Source organism: Maylandia zebra, linkage group LG15 (assembly GCF_041146795.1).
Source record: "Maylandia zebra isolate NMK-2024a linkage group LG15, Mzebra_GT3a, whole genome shotgun sequence".
Taxonomy (NCBI): Eukaryota; Metazoa; Chordata; class Actinopteri; order Cichliformes; family Cichlidae; genus Maylandia; species Maylandia zebra.
In genome coordinates, this window is record NC_135181.1 from 3,577,366 (window position 1) to 3,597,709 (window position 20,344).

The 20,344-nt window shown below is 42.8% G+C and overlaps 1 protein-coding gene across 1 annotated transcript in view; it reads right to left on the bottom strand.

Moving 5' to 3' along the window:
* phip (PHIP subunit of CUL4-Ring ligase complex) overlaps positions 1–20,344 on the bottom strand; it is a 41,374-nt gene that overhangs the window by 15,662 nt on the left and 5,368 nt on the right. The window contains exons 7-26 of the mRNA XM_004542208.6: positions 19,658–19,818; positions 17,010–17,231; positions 16,062–16,162; positions 15,097–15,167; positions 14,662–14,762; positions 13,800–13,840; positions 13,233–13,331; positions 11,907–12,063; positions 9,211–9,345; positions 6,932–7,060; positions 6,605–6,830; positions 6,071–6,214; positions 4,398–4,581; positions 4,196–4,298; positions 3,918–4,055; positions 3,663–3,760; positions 3,311–3,518; positions 3,053–3,163; positions 2,685–2,792; positions 847–971 (exon numbers count right to left, since the gene is read on the bottom strand). Coding sequence (XP_004542265.2) covers positions 847–971; positions 2,685–2,792; positions 3,053–3,163; positions 3,311–3,518; positions 3,663–3,760; positions 3,918–4,055; positions 4,196–4,298; positions 4,398–4,581; positions 6,071–6,214; positions 6,605–6,830; positions 6,932–7,060; positions 9,211–9,345; positions 11,907–12,063; positions 13,233–13,331; positions 13,800–13,840; positions 14,662–14,762; positions 15,097–15,167; positions 16,062–16,162; positions 17,010–17,231; positions 19,658–19,818 — 2,662 coding nt within the window. The remainder of the gene's footprint in view (positions 1–846; positions 972–2,684; positions 2,793–3,052; positions 3,164–3,310; positions 3,519–3,662; positions 3,761–3,917; positions 4,056–4,195; positions 4,299–4,397; positions 4,582–6,070; positions 6,215–6,604; positions 6,831–6,931; positions 7,061–9,210; positions 9,346–11,906; positions 12,064–13,232; positions 13,332–13,799; positions 13,841–14,661; positions 14,763–15,096; positions 15,168–16,061; positions 16,163–17,009; positions 17,232–19,657; positions 19,819–20,344) is intronic.

Consider the following 20,344-nt stretch of genomic DNA (forward strand, 5'->3'; position numbering starts at 1 on the left):
ACGTCGGCTCATCTTAAAAGCTGATAAATGTTTGGCATGTATTGCAGTCTGTTTAAACTCTTTTACAACAGCAGTTATTCCACAGATGATTTTAGCCAGAGCCAAAGAAAAACTATCAGTATTTATAAAACAGCACACACATTTTTGTTTCTCAACTCAGAAATGAACTTTTCTACTTCTTAAAAGTATCAACCAAATTAGTACTGCCGAGTACTGATTTGCATGCAATCAGCTGGTGCCAAATTCGGGTATTAGAACACATCTGGACGAAAGGAAGATGAAGAGCGAGTGAGACCATGTGCCGTTAATTCAGTTATGTGTCAACAATCACACAGGCCAATGGCAGCAGCGGTGTGCAAAAAGCAGCCTTGGGTGGGGCTACGCTTTTCAAAACGCAAAGCAGGCGACACAAAGCTGGCCGTGACAACACATCTAATCTGGGGAAGCACCTTGTCAGACTCAAGAATACATCTAAAAGCTGTGGAGTGTTTGACATCTTGAAAGCCAAATACACCAGAGGTCTGTTGCCAACATATGAGCCACTGAACCCACGGATGATGGTCGGGACCCTACATCTTCTTCAGATAATTAGGTAGCTGGATAAAAATGTTTTATGTATTATTTTACAAAAAGCTGTACTGGAAAAAGGTATAACTGGGAAACAGTCCCAAATTCCCCAAACACCGGCTCTGGTACCAGCATTGTTTCAAACGTGAAAGGTACCAAACCCTATTGTTAGGGTAACTAAGTAAGATAACAGAGTTGCATTCTGACTTGCAGTCAGAGGCCAGATATGAGTCAGGAAAAACCCTGTACTCTTATGTGGAGGCAGAGAGAGACACTTACTTCATAGAGAAAGATCCCCCGGTTAATTTTCCAGTGTCTGGGTCCAGAAACGCCAACTTCAGGCAGCACAGCGTGGGCAAACCCACCTCATACTTGATGCCAACTATCTTCATCAACTCCTGCTCCTAAATGCCACAAAAAAGACATAACGAGCATGTTTGAGTTCTCAAGACAAAAAAATTAAGCAAACCATCCTGAAAGTCTCGATTAATGATTCCTCTTTCAGTTATTTCTTGTTCTTTCCTACAGGAAAGCCCCAAGTCAAGGGTTTGGTGTTTTTTTTTGTTTGTGTGTAGGGTGCAGGTTTGTTTCCAGCTGAGAAAAAGTGAAACTTAAAGATAGAAGTCTGGCTGTACAAAATACTAAGAGAAAATAAAAAGACGTCGTAGAAGAAAACGCTGCATTTCATACACTACAAGCAGCACATTCACAAGGAAGCACACTGTGCCCGCAATGCATTATGTTCTGCTGTCTGCACAGGAATTGCTATTTCAGCTTCCTCACGCAGAAGGACAGAAAAAAAATGAAATGTATACCAAATATAAAATGCAATCCTATAAACTGTTGCTCTCAAGTGTTAAAGTGTCTGAAGTTGGTGGCTTTTTTTCATTCTTCCGTAGACAGCTCCATATGCAGTTTCATAACCTTTTTTTTATGCTCGGTAGACATTTGTCTTTCGGTAGAGAGACGTTTTTAGGAAAGAAAAAATAAGATTAAACTAGGAGTGTGAAACCAGACGTGTGGCGGAGATAAAGAAGCCACACCGGTGAAAGGTTTGCAGCAAAAATCCTGTCGAATTTTGCATTGCAACAAAACAGCAGTTAATGATTACACTAACATGTGCGTGAATCCCTGGGTCCTGCTATGTATTCCTAGGAGGACAGTGTCATTTTTTTTTATTTTTTATTTGCCTTATTTTGTTTTAATCGTGTCCCGTCTGGCAGCTTTTGCAATCACAAATAGGAGCTGAGCGACTGTCGTGCCAAACACATTTTGCTTTTCCAAGATCAGCTCTATAAAGTCTCTATAGGATCTTCTTGTTCAGGGTTTAACTGTTTATTTCTTCATTTCTATTCATGTTATTCCAGTTATTACATTCAATGGGGTATACAGTATGACACGGGTAACAAATCAACACTCTTCTAGTGGTGTGTGTGTGAGAGTGTGAGAGAGAAAGAGAGAGAGTGTCAAGTGTGAGTGTGTTTGTGTGTTTTTGTCACCAAATGTACTTGAAAATGAGGGTGGAAAGCTGCAATGATGGCCCTCAAGAGCTCAGGCAGACAGAGATGGATCCGGGAAAACTGGGTAATCCCCATCCCTGCAGGACAAGAAGGGAGGGCCTAGATGGGGCGCCCAAAGCCAAGGGGCGCGAGTCCCAGATGACCAGAGGCAGCAGGCAGCCGACTCCACTAGAGGCCAGTCATACTAGCGTGAGCCGAGATCAGGGCTCCATGCGCCAAAGAACCACCCGGCAGATCGCGGACCACCAAGGAAGTGGGTCAACGACCACGCCAGAACATCCAGCCACGCGCACCAACAAATATCCACATCCCAGTGGGAGGGGGTAGCAGGGTGAACCCCTCCATACACGACCATGTCCCACACGGACCAAAGCTCAGCAAGCCCACAGCGTCTTTTTTAAAAATTTCTCATGGGCTCGCCTTTTTACCTTTGGATGTCTACATTCTTAAAAGAGAAATGTCACTGAAAATATGACACCTTCAAAATGTCAGTGAAGCCAGGATATAACTGCGGTTCACTGCATATTTAGGAGAGAGGCAGCGCTTTTCAGAGAAACGCTGCTTTGGTTCGGATTTTACTGTCAAACTGTTTCTTACCCGGAGCTCCATCTTGTGCCACGGCTGCTTCTTAGGATTGATGCTGTAAATTTTTTTCTGTTTGGCCATCTCCACGTAAGCTTCATGGCCCTGTCTGAAGTAGTACACCTGCACACACACACATATGCAAAAGAATTAACGGCTTTAACTGCACTTGTAAATTCCTTTGGTGCGCGTTTGCAATGTAATTACAACGACATGGCATAACTGCTCGAGATGTGCCCTTTTGTTTTCATGGGTGTAATGACCGTTAATGCCACATGAGGTCTCTGACTTGTGATGCAGACTTTAGTCCTTGTTGCCATGTAAAACATGACCCTGTGTTTTGGTGTGAGCAGACATGTGGTGAAGATGCGGTCGGCGTGTACCTCGTCGCCCATCTGGGGTATGTAAGGACATCTCCGGGGGACCGTGTCTGTGATCCAGGCAGAGGGAAGCCATTCCTCCAGAGTTAGTCCTTGCTCCTGAAACTGCGTCCTCTGCAAGACGCACAGCAGAATAAATATGACACGTACACTGCTTATAATCCGGCGTGAAGCAAAAGACCTGACTGAATTAAGTTAGTTCATTCGTCAGCTTCAAATAACTTCGGAGAAGGAAAATGCAGTTCGTTACTGATAACAAACCTTCCTCTTCTCCTTTGGCTTCTTCTTCTTTGGTAATGCGCCATCTTTATCTGCTTTGTCTTTCTTCCTTTCCTTCTTCCCCTCCCTCTTCTTCTCCCCGTCCTCCTCTGAGCCGCTGCTTTTCTTCTTCACTTTAACGCTCTTCTTGGGCGGTTCAAGGTTGATCCCGGCATCGGCTGTCCAGTCCGAATAATCGCTGGAGTAATCGCTGCAAATACATCACGGGGCCGAGATTAAACACACAGATGTGCGGCGTCTGCTCGTGCCGCGTTCTGATTTGCATTTAGTGTGCGAACGCATCGTCGGGAGATGAGTGACGTGATAAATTGGAGATGCGCTCGGTGTTTCTTACCTCGAACTACTATGCTCATCTGGCCAGGGCTCCTTCTCCTCTTCATCCTTCTCCTCCTCTGAGGAGTGCCCGTTTATTTGCCGTACCTCCACCTCTCCCTGAAAACACATACAAAATTAAATTAGGACACAAAAGCAAATGGACAAAAAAAAGACAAAGAAAGACAAAAATCATTATAATAAAATGTAAAATCCTCAGAACATCAAAACTTAAAACTATTCACTAAATTCGTAACAATGCAGAATGAATATGTACCTCTGAGGTGCTATCATCCTCATCTGCAGCCTCAGCACTCTGCCGACTTGTCTCCTCCATAGCAGCGCGGGTTTGATAGCCATGGTTACCTTGGCTCCTCCTCGCTTCGTCTACCACACACTCTGATGTCGGATGAACCTGGAAAAGCAAAGAACGGAGCTGAGTGTAACCAAAGTCCTGCGTTTGAGACATTTCTGGTTAAGAAATTAAAAAATTAAAAGAAAAAATCATAATAAAACAGCCATAATCTAGTCGAACAGCTATGCTCATGAACTCACCCTGCTCTCCTTGGGGAGAGAGTGGAGAGTACGTCTTCTCCTTTCTGACTGATAAATATTGATCTCTTCCTCTCCTTTAGCTTCACGCCAGTTCACTTGTCTCCTGCACACACACAGATCACGAGGTTCGTCATATTTAGGAGATCCTGTGCCCCAGAGAATGTGAGAACGTGTTTGTGTACATATCTGTTTCAGGAGTTACCTGACAGAGGCTTCTTCGAGCTCAGGGACCAGCACCCTGCGGCTCCAGGCTACCAGATCTCCCTCTGTGGCCATTTGGCTGCGAGGGGCGTTGCTGTGCATCTGGCGGACCCCCTCGATCTGCCCGCTGCGCCGTAGACCCACGTTGGGCGGGGAGTGCACCTCAGTGGGAGATCCCACAGATCCTGAGGGGTGGGGGAGGAGAGATAGGGTTTCACTTAAACTGTTGGGGAACTGTTGCACAGCACTAAATAAATGATGAGCCCACTAGCAAAATCTCAGAATTATTTCCAGTAGACCTTCTGTTAAGGTGTGACATATGGGACACTTCAGTGCATCACAGTAGAAAACTTTGATATAAAATGAGAAAGTAATGAGAAATAAATTGGGAAAATCTGTAACTAGAAATTATTTGAATTATCAATAATAATAATTAAATCTGAGATTCTGAATTTTAAAAAATAAATGAAACTCATTGATTACATAAAACCCACAGAATTATCTGCAGTTTTCTTCCAAAACCAGAAGTTTAAAGCTCAAGTTCATGTTTTTCTTATTGAAATTATTTTTTTAAAAAAGAACAATTTTCCATTTATTTTATCTCCCGTGATTAATCGACTGATCACCAAGGACTCAAACACAATTGGTTTGCATAGGTAAGAAATAGGAGTTTAAAAAATACTTTTTTAAAACGTGACTTCAAATAGTAGAGAGTCGATTATTAAGTATTTTAGGAGCCCATCAGCTAATCTGCTGACTCTGGGGACATAACACAGGGGCTCAGGTGCAGCCAGTAGATATACAGGCTGAGACGACCAGTCACTGCTTAAGAATGCAAATAAATTTAATGCAGCTAGTAAAAAGCTTAATTGTCTTCAGCTGATGGTTTTGAGACTGAACATTTTTTTTGTCTCCACACTGGCCGTTTACCAGCATGTACCCATGATGTCTGATGTCACTGGTCAATAAAACCAACACCACAAATGGAAGCTGGGACAAGCTTTGTCTACAGATGTCTTCATCTTTACATGCAGATATCAGTTATTAAGCCACCGACTGATGGAATCTATAAAGGGAAAAAAAGTGTTCTTTCATAATGCAGTTGGCTCACACTCTATTTTCATGTGCTACCACGGAGCACCAGAGCTGAGGACACAAATAGTTCTGATCTTCTGTACTCATCACTCTGAGAATTAATTGACCAAATAAAAAATCATATCCCACAAACACACATTACCTACTCTCAGTGTGCTCTGTGAAAACAGGTTCCCTGCATTCACTAACTCTTTGAATCAGGGGGGGGGTTTATTACATTTCCTGTTTAAAATTCCACTGAGACACTTATTTACATAATTGCAGTTGTTGCAAATTATGCATTATTTCATTGAATAGTAATAAAAAAAACTTTCTTCACGATCCACGAATCATGTTGTCAACCTAAAGGTCTGAGAAAACATAAATAGTGGCTGTAATACATGTGCTGTTAATTCTACGAATTAATCAATCACAGCAAACACATCTGCTTCAAGTGTAAGATGATGCTCCAACATATTAGTGCTGCTATGGATAGATGTGAATAATGACTGGAATCCAGGAAAATGAGAACAAAAGAAATTTGGGTGGGGAATGAATCAGAATAAACAGTCAGCATCGCTTTAATGTCATGACTCCTACCTCTGCTGGACCTGGTGTTTGAGGCAGCAGCAGAGATGTCATTGGTTCCCAGTCTTTGGTCCTGTTCCTGCTGCAGCCTCTGAATCATGGTGTCCAGAGGACTGGGACCATCCACCGCCTGTTCACTCACCACTTGATTCAGGCCTGCCAGGAATAGCGCAAAAGTGAGAGAGAGAGAATTTTAAAAAATGAGCTTAAATCCAACCATTGTTACAGCCATGACGAATACAACTGCTGCCTAATAACTTAACTATCTCTGCTGTGCCTTACTAACACATTTCATTAACTGCTGATTGCTTCTGTTTATATCCCAGCCAACAGCCTTATGAACTCTAATCTTAATTGCCATTGCTACTGTAGTTTCAATAAAAGCCTCACATTGAGCTCATTTAAAGACAGATAAGATTATTGTCAGGCTATGACAGCACAGACAGATGGTCTCTGATAAGACAGAAGACAGCATCACCTCCAGGCAAATATCTAAAGCGCATAAGCAGAACTCCAAAGAAAGAGGTCTTATTTCAGCCTGAATACCTGAGGAAGTGACCCCCATCTGAGGAATCAGCTGCTCATCCCTGCAGTCCTCCCTTCCGGGCACCAGCCGCTGGTATCTTGGTGGATGTGGATTCCCATCCACATCCACCAGGAAGGGAGGGGGCATTAGGTGTGGAGCTTGCTGAGTTTGTTCGTCCAGCACGTAGTTATTGGCATCCCGGATCAGTGGCCGGTAGTCGGTATGGAAGAACATCTGATCTGCTATCTGAAACAGTTTTGAGGTTGAGAGGGTGCGGCGCTGTTGTTATTACTAATAACATGCGATGAGTTGTCGTGTATGTGCATAAATATTGCAGGTCAGTTTACCTTGTCGTACTTGCTGCTGGAGCCGAAGCCAAAGATGAGCAGGTGACCGTGGGAATCGGTGGCTGCAAAGTGCTGCCCATCTGGACTGCATTTGCAGTCGAACAGCGCTCCGTGCCCTTGGCCCTCAATCTATCAAGGGTGAGACAGAGTGGAGGGGAAATCTTAAAACTGCACTGTAGCTATTTGAACTGCATGGGCACAACCCACTATTAATGTCTTGTCAGCAAGCCAGCAGAATTGTCCAGAAAGAAATATGCACACAAAGAACAAACATCAAACAGTTTGTAGCACAACAGTAGCCTGTTTATGCAAACCGACAGGACACCTGCAGAAAGCAAAACTTCTTCAACAGGAAATCAGCAAGAAACCCCTGACTGCTCTGACCGTCAGCCAGCTGCTGCTTTTGGTTTGATCTGCGGGTTTTCCTTCATTCTCACAAAGGCTCCATTCAACTACAAGATGGAAATATGCCAAACTCAAACAGCACATAGACTACTCAGTTTTATACACCTTGCATGTGTTTTTGCCCAGCTGGATGACAGAGTTGTTGGAAATTAGCACCATAATTTTGCTACAATAGAAATACCGATTCAAAAGAATTCAAGCTTAAAAGTGAAACCAGGGCATCCTGTAAACAGCCTCTGCCGTCCTGCACTAGTGACATCGTTCAGAGAGTCTGTGCAGCAGGTATGGGCCTCAACAGCAACTTTGAAGCCGTGCGGTTTAGAGGGGACCTTGTTTCTGTGGGCTATGAGTGGGCTGTGTCCTCTGTTGGTGCTGGTAGTGGTCAGTGAAATTTGTTTTATCGAGTCCAAAGTCACCACAGGTGTGTACCAGGAGATTTTAGACCATTTCATGCTTCCACCCACTCACAAGCTTTATGTAGAGGGAGCTCTCCCTACCCCACAGCGCCCAAACGACTACCAGATGATTCACTGACCATGTTATCACAATGTTATTACTGTGTGAAGGCCCCTATAACAGCAACCTGGGATTCAACAACACCTCAGCAGTGCCCGATCTGATCACCTCCATCCCAGCCCGCAGTGATGCAGTGATATGCAGGCAGCGAGTTTAAAAATGAACATACTCTCCAGAGGCTGGACCGATCTTCAGGGTTCAGACAGCTTTAAAAGCTACGTTATTTACATCACCGTGTAAAGTCAATGAGAGCTGATCTCTCTAATAGGGTCATCTCAGGCACTCGGCTCTGACAGTAAGCCACACCCACCTGCTGTTCACATTTTCTGCTTAAGAGGGGCAGCCAATTAAGAGCAAGGCATCTTAAAAGCAGAGGGAGGAGGGAGTTAACAGGGCTTGTTGCAGGCAGAGGATGAAGTGAGGGGGTGCACTAAGGCCCGGTGTAAGATAATTAAGGATTATGCAGTTCCCTGCCTGTGTGTCCTTTCTGCTTGTGCTAATCTTACTCTACATTCACCTTTACTCTTCAACCCTCTTTTGTGTTTTTTTCTGTCCACAGGGAGGTTTTCAAAGTTTGATCGGACCCAATGAAAAAACTGCTTCCTCCTTACACTGCTGTAGTAAAATTATTTTTCAAGGCATTGTTTTTTATGTTACTGCTGGGCATTTTTGACTTACTACTTTACTTTCCATGTATCTATCGTCCCTATTGTTGTTCCTCCAACCAAAAGACCCATTCAAAGCTAGGAAAAACCCTGACAAGAGGACGCTTTTCAGGAGAAGTCTCACAGCAGGTTTCAGCCTGAAACTTGGGCCTTTTCACATGCACAAAGACTTTGTGTTGTTAAGCAACACTATTCACTGTCTATGACCAACACCAAGATTTGGCCAAAGGACCAGCTCACTATGTGAGTCACATGTTCTGGGAATGTGGTTAATGCCGTCCTTGGTTACCATAGAAGCAGGAAGCAGGAAATACTACAATAATTAAAGCACTGGATAAATTTGTGGAGTGGCATATGTGATTCATTTTGATGAGAGAGCCACGAAGGCACGAAGGGAAGTGAGAACAGTAAAGAAAGCAGAGCGAGAAAGTGAAAGTATAGAGTTGGGAGAAGGTCAACAGCGGGTGAAAGTGAAATAAAGGGTGAGACGAGGAGGGGAATGGGAAAAGAATGTGTGTAAGAGAAGCAGAAATATACCTGATAAAACCACATATATATGCAGATAAACAGAGAAAATACAGTTAAAAAAAGTGCAGGGAGAGGATCGAGATCTGGACACTTGTGAATGAAACAGAAGCGAGTGAAAGGCGATGACACGCGGGCGAGGAGACGTTCTGTGGACGAGACGCTCACCATGTTGAAATAGGAGCGGATCTTCACTCCTCTGGCTAGATCCCACACAATACAATTCCCATCATGCCCCGCTGAGAAAAGGATTCTCGGATCAAAGGGATGTGGCTCCAGAACAAACACTTCATCCTCGTGACCCTGTCGACCAACAACACGAACATCTAGGATTAGATTAAGAAATAAGAAAAGAGAAGCAACAGCCAAACCTGACTTTTTATGCTTAAGCCCACACACAGCTGAGCATATTTTGCAATCCTCTCACTGTCAGTGTGCAAACCCACATGCTTTTTAAGTTAACAAGTAAAAAATTCATATTCATCTGTTTTTTGTTTGCTTTTTATATACACTGTTTTCAGGCAGCTATCAAATGTTCCAGTTTTATCACTGCGTCACCAAGGAGACTCTGACAGCGTGTTAGCAACTAGATTTCTGATCAAAAGATAAAGTAAAAATGATGAAAACAAGGCCAAGAGCTAAGTAGTGAAACAGCAGCAGCCTAAGATGACCCTAACAGCAACACCGTAATACAGAAGAGTTACTTGAGTACAATGTTTAGTTTGTTAACTGACAGGAAGACAATAACTTAAAGCAGAAGGATGGCATCTCCATAAAACCACATGTCTGGGTGACATTAAAGCTTGGTTGGCTTTAAACATTTTAAATTTTAATGAAAAGAAAACAGAGGTGTTGGTGTTTGGTGCTAGTGGTCCCTGTGAGTCCTCGTCTGTTGATTTGGGATGCCTGGAAGTTTATTTTACATCTGTTATTACTGACCTTTGTCCAGCTGTTATCATTTAAGGCGACTGGCAAGAGTGAAATCTTTTCTTTCTAGGCAGCATTTGGAAACAGTGATCCATGCTTTTATTCCTTCCCGTCTGGACTACTCTAACTCACTTTACGTGGGTCAGTCAGTCGCTGCTCTCACTATGTCCTTTAGAGTTCATCTTAATATTCTTATGTTTGTTTTTAAACAATCACAATCTAGCCCCGCCTTACCTCTCTGAGTTTCTACGTCCCTACACACCCTGTCCGTCTCTTAGGTCAGCTGATCAGCTGCTCCTGAAAGTACCGAGATCCAAGAGGAAGCTCGGAAGGGGCGGGGCTTTTTCTATCATTGCTCCTAAATTATGGAATAACTTGCCCTTGCACGTTAGAGAGGCCCCTTCACTGTCCACTTTTAAAACACGTCTTAAAACCCATTTTTATTCTTTGGCTTTTGACCGTAGTGAGACTTAGTTTCTCTTGGAATTAAATTAGTTATTAACTAACTAATTAATTATTTTACTTTTTTCTTTTATTTGGCTTTTATTTATATCGTATGTAATTTTATTATTTAGTTCTAACGTACAGCATTTTCCATCAGCAAATCAAAAATTCACAACACAACATGGATGACTTATTCCGGAAACAGCCTACACAGCAGCTGCTGAGCCATATCACTCATGTGTAGGGATGGGTACCGGTATCCGGTGACATAAACGGTAGTAACCAGACCGAAAAGCAGCGCACATTTCGGTGCTTTTTTTTCCTGAGATGTCATACACTTTGGATTCTAGCCAATCATTTTACCTTTGCAAGCGGGCCCAGGTACGTACGTTCTTTTAGAGCAGAGCTACAGATTAAAAATGCCCAAGGCGAAGCGGTCAAAAGTCTGGCTGTACTTCACAGCAAAAGATGCAAACTCAGCAGCCTGCAACAAGTGCTTTAAGGTGGTACTGTGCAAAGGAGGTAACACCTCGAATCTGATGAAACACCTGGCGACGCATAGCGTTTCTTTAAAAGCCGAGAAATGCACCGTATTTGATAGCTTGCTGCAAGAGCTCACACCGAGCACATCTACTGCGCGTGTGGTGCCTATTATCGGACCCGGAGTTAGCAACATCCCCCAAGAACCCGAAGAGGAGAGTCCTGGCCCCTAGCCCTGCCAGTGTAGCAGAAATGATGAGGATGATGATGCAGCAGCAGCCGTTCTTCTCTGCGTGAGTAGCTTAATGTTGTTCGTGTGTAATTTACGTTGAGTAGGCTAACCACGTTATTACATTAATGCATGTAAGGTGAACTAGCAAACACCGTCGTAGCTACATGCGACTGTCTTCTTGTTTGATGGCAGATGTTCCCTTCACCCTGGCCAAAAAGGCTAAAATGACCAAAGAAAAAGTGGAAAACAGCTAAACATGAGAGGTTTTTGGATAAAGTTTGTGTTTTTTCCATTGTTTAAGCACTGCTTCCAGCTAAGAGTGATGCCATAAATCCCCTATAGCTGCAGAAAAGGCTAACATTGTTATCTTTTTACAAAAAAACAGCTGAACATGAGAGGTTTTTGGACAATGTGTGTGTTCTACATTCTTTGAGCACCGTTTAAGCACCGGCACCGTTTCAAAAGTACCGGTTTGGCACCGGTATCGGATAAAACCTAAACGATACCCATCCCTACTCATGTGCTAATAGGCTGTAAGTCTGCAGGGCTTTTTAACTCACAGCATCCGAAAAAGTGAAAATTTGTAATAACATCAACATGTGGATAAGTGAATAAGAGGGTTTAACCTCTGAGGGCCATGCATGTGTATACAGTGTGAACTGGCAGTGTGTTGTGGTCCAGTCAACAGTGATCTGAGCTGTTACAGAATAACACACAACACTGAACTACGATATTATGATACACATCTTTGTTTGTGTCCGAGTGTCAAGTCACCACATACCATCAGGACATGGACCAGATTTCCAGTGATGGAGTTCCACACTTTCAGCGTCAGATTGTTGGCCGCCGTTATCACTGTGCTGTCATGGCGATCCCATGCCACCATGGTAACCTTCAGCTTGGTCACCTTGTCTTCCAGCGGCGGAGGGTTGTACTTCCTGAGGGGGAGAGCAGTGATGCCGTTCAGGACTAAAATTTAAGCCCAACTAAGGTATTTCTAGTTTAGTTTACACATAAAAATCAGACACAGAGTCGTTGCCAAAGGTATTAGCAGCAGCATCACTCCAAAATTCAAATTTTTATTCATTTCCAATAAAGGTTCATCTTCACCATATCACAGAAACATGGAAGAAATCATCTAAATAAAAACTGAGCAGCATACTGCATGAAAAACAAACTCTGTGCTACTGCCAAATGTTTTGGCCATGACTGTGTATCAAATATGAAAATACTGTAAAAACAAAACAAAAAAAGTAGACACAACAAAAAATGAAATGCATCTTTTTCTAACTACATTAGTTTTAAGTTTAAAAAACTCCACTGTCCTTTCCTTTTGAGGAATGTATTCTATTTTCCTCAGTCCCTTTTTACACCGTTAATGAGGAGCCAGACCAATCTGACAGTTAAACCTTATCTTTCTGCAGCTTCAGATAATTATTCACAACCCCAGCTGTTCCTGTTTACATAAGAAAGATGTGAAAATCAACACATCCAAAACATCCCAATACTTTTTGCTGCAATTCCCTGACCCAGACTTTCTTTATTTTACAGACCGATTGTAGGAGCAATGGTTATAGATTTAACTCTATTAAATACTTCAAGTAACTTCTTGTATTATCCAAGTTGTGGGCATTTAGGACTTTTTTTAGGTTTTGTTTTAGTTGACCTCGTTGCTGCATTAGGTTTGTTGCGTTTGTTCAGGCAACAAAGACATAAACAGTCTGTCAGTGTACTCTACTCATGCACCGTCTGGGAATAAATCTATACTCTGTCTAGGAGCAGTCAGGTAATCAATCACCATGTCACACTTTATCCCACAGGTGTGAAAGAGATTTTTCTTTAACTTAACAATGCAGCTTCTGTATATTATGCAGTAGGTCATTGTACTTTAAATACATAAAAGCACGTGTAAAACACTTCAAAACTCTGCATTTTTCATGAGAAGAATTCATCACACACTGTAGCGTTCAATGCAGGTGATTGATTATTTTAAAATGTAAACTGACATCATCACCTCCAGGATGATCCCAGCTCACAAGGTCTTTATTCCAAGCACAAAAGCACTAATGGGAAGGCCAGGCCTTGACGGCAGTGCAGAGACACATACCCGGGTAATTTGGTCTGCATGTCCAGCAGAATGCTCTTCCAGCCCTGAGGGTGAAGCTGCCAGATCCGAGCTGTACCGTCCCTGCTGCCGCTCACAAACCTGCAACACAAGCGCGCGCGCACACATTTATGTGAATGAAAATATAACACTTACTTTGAGATCAGCTTCCTGCAGTAAAATGGTTCCCTCCGTCTCCACACATCAACAGTAAATACATGTACCCCCGGATCTCCACCTCTACCACCCTGGCTCTTTGCATACACCGTCTACACCTTCCTCCCTGCTTAGATTACAGCAACCCAGGGGAATTACAGCTGAGCTTGTTTTTCTGCACTCCGTCTAGTTTAATATGTCGCGCACAAGCACAAGTGTGTGTCTGAATGTGTGTTTGTGAGAGAGAGACACACACAAAGAGTGTGTGTTAGACATTAAGCAAAGCTGCTGACATCATCAAGTTATATCACAGCACCGCGAGGTTCACAACGCAACAGTGGTGCAGAAAAATTAACTGCAATAACTATGTACCACACGCACACACGTATAGAAATGCAATCTGCGTAAACTCACCTGTCACTGCAATGTGAAAACTGGATGCTGTCAACTTTGTCCTAAGTGGGAAAATATGAGAGAGAAACGTCAGCGCAAGCCTATTTCTTATTTAGTTAGGGTTAAACTGTATTTTCAGCAAATTAAAAAATGTCAAATAACTCGTTCATCTCAGACATTTTCAATTACAATTCCACGTTTCATTGACAAGAACAATATTTGTGACAAATCATTTCAAATCCACCTTTAAAATTGACTACTATAAGAGCAGCTTTGTATTTTTCACATTTCCAAATAGATATTCCAATTTTTTATTTATCCTCTCAATTCCTCCTCTTTGGCTCTCTTCACAAACTGAAGGTCTGAACAGCAGCTGGTGCTCATGATCAGAGCAGTATGTCTGGAATAACTATATCCACTCTTGCTGAGATCATACACAGGCAAGAGTGGAAAAAACTGTCTGAAAATGAGCACTGTTTGTGCACATGTCGTATTTGTTATTTGAAGCATCTGTGGTTAGAAGAGTATATACAGGACAGAAAATAAGGAAGACTATTATAGGTCTGCTTCAGATGTTCCTGAGGAGGTTGATATATGGCTGAAAACTTCAGAAGCCAGCATGTTTTTTTTGCTTTTATTGTTAAAATAAATCAAACTGAAAAATCAAGAGGAGCTTTCACTGAAAAAAATAAAATAAAACTATATCACAAACAGTAAGAAAACTATAGCTATAGATCTACAGCTACAGATTTGATCATTTTTAGTAATATTCTCAGAGAACTAGCTCAAATCGTAAACTTGTTCAATAAGCCAACACAGTGCGCTTGGATTAAAGCTGTTTTTGTAGTAACTAAATAATAAATAAATAAGTACGCTGACTCACCGTATGGGACTCAAGCTCAGAGATCTTTTCTGGTTGGCCTGAGCCAAAGTAGTATACCCTGATGATGTGGTCTGTGCTTCCTGTGGCGAGGAACATACCACCTGGATGCATATATTTTTAATAGAAAGAAAGAAAAAAGATTAGGGTAATATTTGTTTCACATTCACTGGTTTACCTCGGGGACATTGGTATACATTAACTATTTGCAAATGTGCGTGCTTTTGTAAACCAGTAATATTTCTAACCCTTAAAATAGAAATACCCACAAAAAACAGACCACAGTCATTCCACATTTACTGATAAGGAGCAGCAGCCACACAAGTGGTGACGCACAATGTGTGCTGTTCTCCAGTTAGTCTGAGTGAGCATCTTGTTCTGTTTCTCTGTCAGTGCTCTGGAAGCATGCATAAAAAAACCACAGCGAGCTGCGTTCACCTGCGCTGAAGGAGGAGCAGATCATCTGGACGCCGGGTCGAGAGCGCTCTGTGAATTTACTGGGCCTCTGACTGGACGCACACACAAACACACACACGAGAACAAAATCATTTATAACACAATTTAACACAAAGAACCACCACCTTGTGTTTTTAATAGAAAATGTTTTACATTTTGGCGTCTTGGCTGAGTTTGGCGTGCTTTACATACTGCACCTAAACATTTCTAAAACTGGCCAGTTGGCCATTAAATACAGAGACAATTATAAATTCATGTGTACTTAAGATCAATACAATCAAACTTTTACACAAATAAGCCTCTTTCAGACATGCACTCCTTTCCATTCGTCAAAATTTATCAACTTCATGTCTCTTTTTAAAAAACAAAAAGACCGTGTGCGACCGAGTAATTATTTCAGTGCAACACATGCCTAAACTGCAAGCAGTCGAATTTACGTAATAAGATTACACCGCACTGACTTCCAAGGGCGTGCACAGGTTTCTAGCCAGTATATAGAGACCCATTAATGAAGCACAGGCTCTCTGCATCGAGTAGCAGAGACAATATGGGGACAAGGTTCACAGAGAGGTAATATGAGCGTCAGGAACAAGCCAGTGCAGGTAACAATAAGGAAGAAGATGCAGGAAGCTCAGATCAACTTCTAAAAATAAAAATAAGTCTTTTTACTCCACTGAAAACTACGTGTCATCTCGTGCCAAATATCGCATCCAAACCGTGGCTTTCTACATCGCGGCTGCGCAATTCACTGAATGAGGCCGTGAGGAGCATGAGCTCAAAAAGTGACCTTTATCTGAATGACAGAACGCTGTCACTTACAGATTGATGAGGACAACTGTGTTATGTATGCCGTGTCTGAAAAGGAGCTGCGATGACGTGCTGACAAAATGCTTGATGCACAAAGTGTGAGAAATGTTTGTGCAGGTGAGACCGTGTGTTTTTCTCACCCAAACTTGAGTGTCCGTGCATCCCACTGCCAGAAGCAGATGGTGCCATCAGCTCCAGTGGAGGACAGGTAGCGCTTGGAGCCGCTACAGAGAGGAGAAAACTGCAAACACAACCAATCAGAGGTTAGCGGAATGAACAGAGGACAAAGACACACACAAACACAGTCGCTCTCACTGGGCACTTCATTAAGTATACCTGTTTGTCTGCTTTTTAAAGCAAATATGGAATCAGCCAATCGCATTGACAGGCTACAGCAGCAGAAAGACTACATGAGTGCCACTCCTGTCAGCTACGAACAGCAAACTGAAGCTACAATTCTCATGGGTTCACCAAAACTGGAAGAATATTGCCGGGTCTGATGAGCATCAATTTCTGCTGTAACAACCAGATGCTGGGTCAGAATTTGAAGTCAACACATATTCTGATGGCTGCTTTCAGCAGGACGATGACACAAAGCTCCAATCATCTCAAAGTGGTTTCTTTAACATCTCGGTGAGTTCACTGCCCTCAAGTCAGCCTCCACAGTTACCAGATCTCAATCCAGCAGAGCACCTTTAGGATGTGATTTTTAATACAATGCATGTGCAACAAATCTGCAGCAGCTGTGTGATGGTATCACATCAATATGGACCAAAATCTGTGAGGGATGCTTCCAGCATATTGTTGAATCTCTGCCATGAAGATTAAAAGCAGTTATAAAGGCAAAAGAGCGTCCAGCCAGGAGCAGATAAGGGTGACTAACAAAGCGTCCAGTAAACTGAAAGCAGTTGCACAGATAAAACTTGACACAAGTTAAACTGTGTGCTGTAAACACAAAAACATTTATATAGATATATATTGCCTGTTAAGTAAAAACCTAGCTTTCTACAGTAAAATGCAGTTGCAGTTTGTGGTGGCTTCTCCCAGTCTGTAAAGAATATGAAATAAAAACAGCTTTAAAACAATACCTGCAGTGAGGTGATGGATGCTGCGTGTCCCTCCAGGACAGCCAGAGGAGCGCAGGTTTGTAAGCACCACACTCTAATGGTCTTGTCACAGGAGCCGGCGGCAATCATGGTGTTCTCATAGCTGACGGCCATGTCGGAAATCTCGGCAGCGTGGCCGCGCAGGGTTGCCAGCAGACGCCCGTCATCTGTTCCCCAGATCTTCACGAGACAGTCATCTGAGCCCTGGGACAGAAAGAAAACACCACCGCACATGAGTGAAGATTCACATTTGAGATCAGCGCATCTGCTTCTGGGAAGACAAATTAAAAATGTGAAGTTGAAGAAGATTTCCAAAATCTATCTGGGCACGCTGCAGAGCAGGACTCTCAGCAAATTGGCAAATGTGGAATACAAACAGAGGAGGGAAAGAGACTCTTGAAATGTAAAAATAGATCAATGATTAATTTGCTTTTTGACAAAAAAGCTACAATGAACATCTCAAGGCACTGACGGTGCATTTGCATGCACTGTAATCAGCTTATTATTAACAGGTAAAGAGAAAAAGACCGCAGCTGGCATGTAAACACATTCCCTGGCTAATGTTATCAATGCAAAACAACAGTGAGCACTGCCAAATGAACACGCACACTGTTACTGTGGTCTGAGAATATCTTAGGCTGATTACATTTGACTCAGTAGACTGAGACTGGATGTGATGACACAGAGTTGGTTTTACACACATGAGAACTCGACTGTTAGAACGGAGGCACAGAAAATAGATCAGGCAGGAACCAACTCATCTCCTCTTACTTTGTAACGGTTTTGTAGCAAAGTAGAAGCAAATAATAATTCTATTAATATTTATAAATAGTTACCAAAAAAAAAGCTTTGTTAGTGAAGCATTTACAAGAATTGTTAGCTCAGATTCTCCTTAAACACTCATAAGTCTGCAATCAAAGTGCACGATCGAGTCTTCAATCGTGAAACCGCCTTTGGGGCAAGTGCCTGACTGCGATCCAACTCGCTGACGGTTAAAATGCTCGTGATTCAACACGTTGCCAGATCCATCTGTTTTTTGGTTAAGAGCTCAAAATGATTTAAGTAACAGGTAACCGTGATGAAGACGCGAAAGACACACAAACACAAATCCACTTGTTTTAAAAAGCCAGCGATTTCAGGATGTAACGCTTCATAAAATTAAACTTCTTCGCTTTAAAATAAGAATTTTTGACACGCTGAGGGTCAAACACTGTTAATGACGGTGTTTCATTTTATGTGCTCCAACATGCACCTGAAACCTTTTGAAAAATCATAACGCTTTATAAAATAACTAACACAGTGCTGTATGTTAAGTATCAGCTGACGTGTTGGTTGCCCCGAAAGCCTTGACCTTTTATAACTACAAAGCATTTTGGGAGACCTGCCACGCCGTCTGCACCACCATAGATTTAAGAGCAAAGTGCAATCCTCCCTGTTTCCTCACAACTACAGATAAGATTTTAACCACAGTCACAAGGACAACAAGCACAAACCAACTGCTCTCGATTTGTCTTTTCAAGTGACCACAAGAATTGGCTGGTTTTAAAATTATGTTATGCAAATCGATATAACTGACAGCAAAGCTGTTGTTGGACCAAACTTGCGTGCACTTGTTCACCGAACACAACGATCCCCGCGAATCTTTAGGGCGCACAAAATAATCAATTAATATGCCTGAAACAGCATAAGAGCCTGAGCAAAAGGACTGAAGAGATCTAAAAATAAGAACATATATAAATAAAAATGATCTCGTGATAAAAGGAGGGGGAAAAGTAGCAGAGAGAGAGAGGGGGGGGGGGGGGGGGGGGGGGGGGGGGAAGGGAGAGAAAGTGAGGGAGAGCAAGGATGAATTTTAATTCTGGCACTTAGCCAGCGCCTCAGAGGAAACATTTTCTCCAGTTATGATGAGAAATAGCAAGATGAAGAGTGGGGGGGAGGGAGGAAGAGAAAGGAACAAAGGAGGGGCAGCATAGCATGAGGACGGGGGGAGAGAAAGAGAGAGAAAGAGAGATAACAGGAAAAAAGACACAGAGACACTCAATCTAACCCCCTCCTCCTCCTCCTCCTCTCAGCAGCCAGCCATTTTTAGAGATTTAAGAAGTGAAAGCTGAAAATGGTGTAGAACAGCAGGCAGTGTTTGACTCAAGATTCCAAACAGAAGGACGGCGACATTAAATCAACATTGTCTCATTGTTCCTTCACCATTTAACACGTTACCAGAAGCTGTACCTCTCTCAAACTAGGTGGAAAAGGCATGCGGCAAATGTATACAACGGGCACCCAGGGGGCAAAGGTCAGCTTACTTCTTTTGAGATAAATGCTTTCACTTCATTACCCGTGATTATTATCATCGCACAGCTGTCTGAGTTTTTCCCGACGTATAACCCAACAGGTTATAGCTGTGAGTCACTGAGTAAAAGCGTCCTACCACAGTTAGGTAAACAGTAATTACCGCCTAGCAGAACCGTTACAGCATGAAACGCAGATGCTTGTGCATCTTGGTGAGCGAGCGGCACCTTGTAACAATCTAACACAGAATGCGAGACGTGACTCTAAACAAACACAGAGCCTCTCGTTCACAAGCTAATGTCAACGCAACGTCGAACAAAAACGCGCGTGGGAAAACTTACGGTGAAGATGCGTCGCCCCGTCCTGTCGAAGGTCACGCAGTACACGGACGACAAGTGTCCCAGGATCCTCTTGTGCATCTTCATGTGTGTGTACACGGCCGTGGGCACCAGCTGACGGAGACGGTAGGCGCCATTCAGTCGACGGCAGAAGCTCGTCTCCACTGGATGTCAAGAAAAACATGCACGTTAGTACGGAAAGACACGACTGTACAGAATGTACAGATGTAAACGTCACTAAATATACATTAAATTGACAAAAGTCTCCACTCGTCTGCTTTCCCATGCACACTCCAATCTTAATGCAAAGAGTTTAATATCCTGTCAGTTTGGTACCATAACAGCTTCAGCTCTTCTTTCCACAAGGTTTAGGAGTTTGTTTATGGGAATTTTTGAGCGTTCTTCCAGAAGCACCTTTGTGAGGTTAGGCGCTGATGTTGGATGAGAAGGCCGGGCTCGGATTCTCTGCTCTGATTCATCCCAAAGGTGTTTTATTAGGTTGAGGTCAGGACTCTGTGCAGGCCAGTCAAGTTCTCTTCCACACCACACTCGATCTTCCATGTCTTTATGGACCTTGCTTTGTGCAATGGTGCGCAATCATGTTGGAACAAAAAGAGGCCATCCCAAAAGTTTTCCCCCAAAGTTACGAGCATAAAATTGTCCAAAATGTTTTGATATCCTGAAGCATTA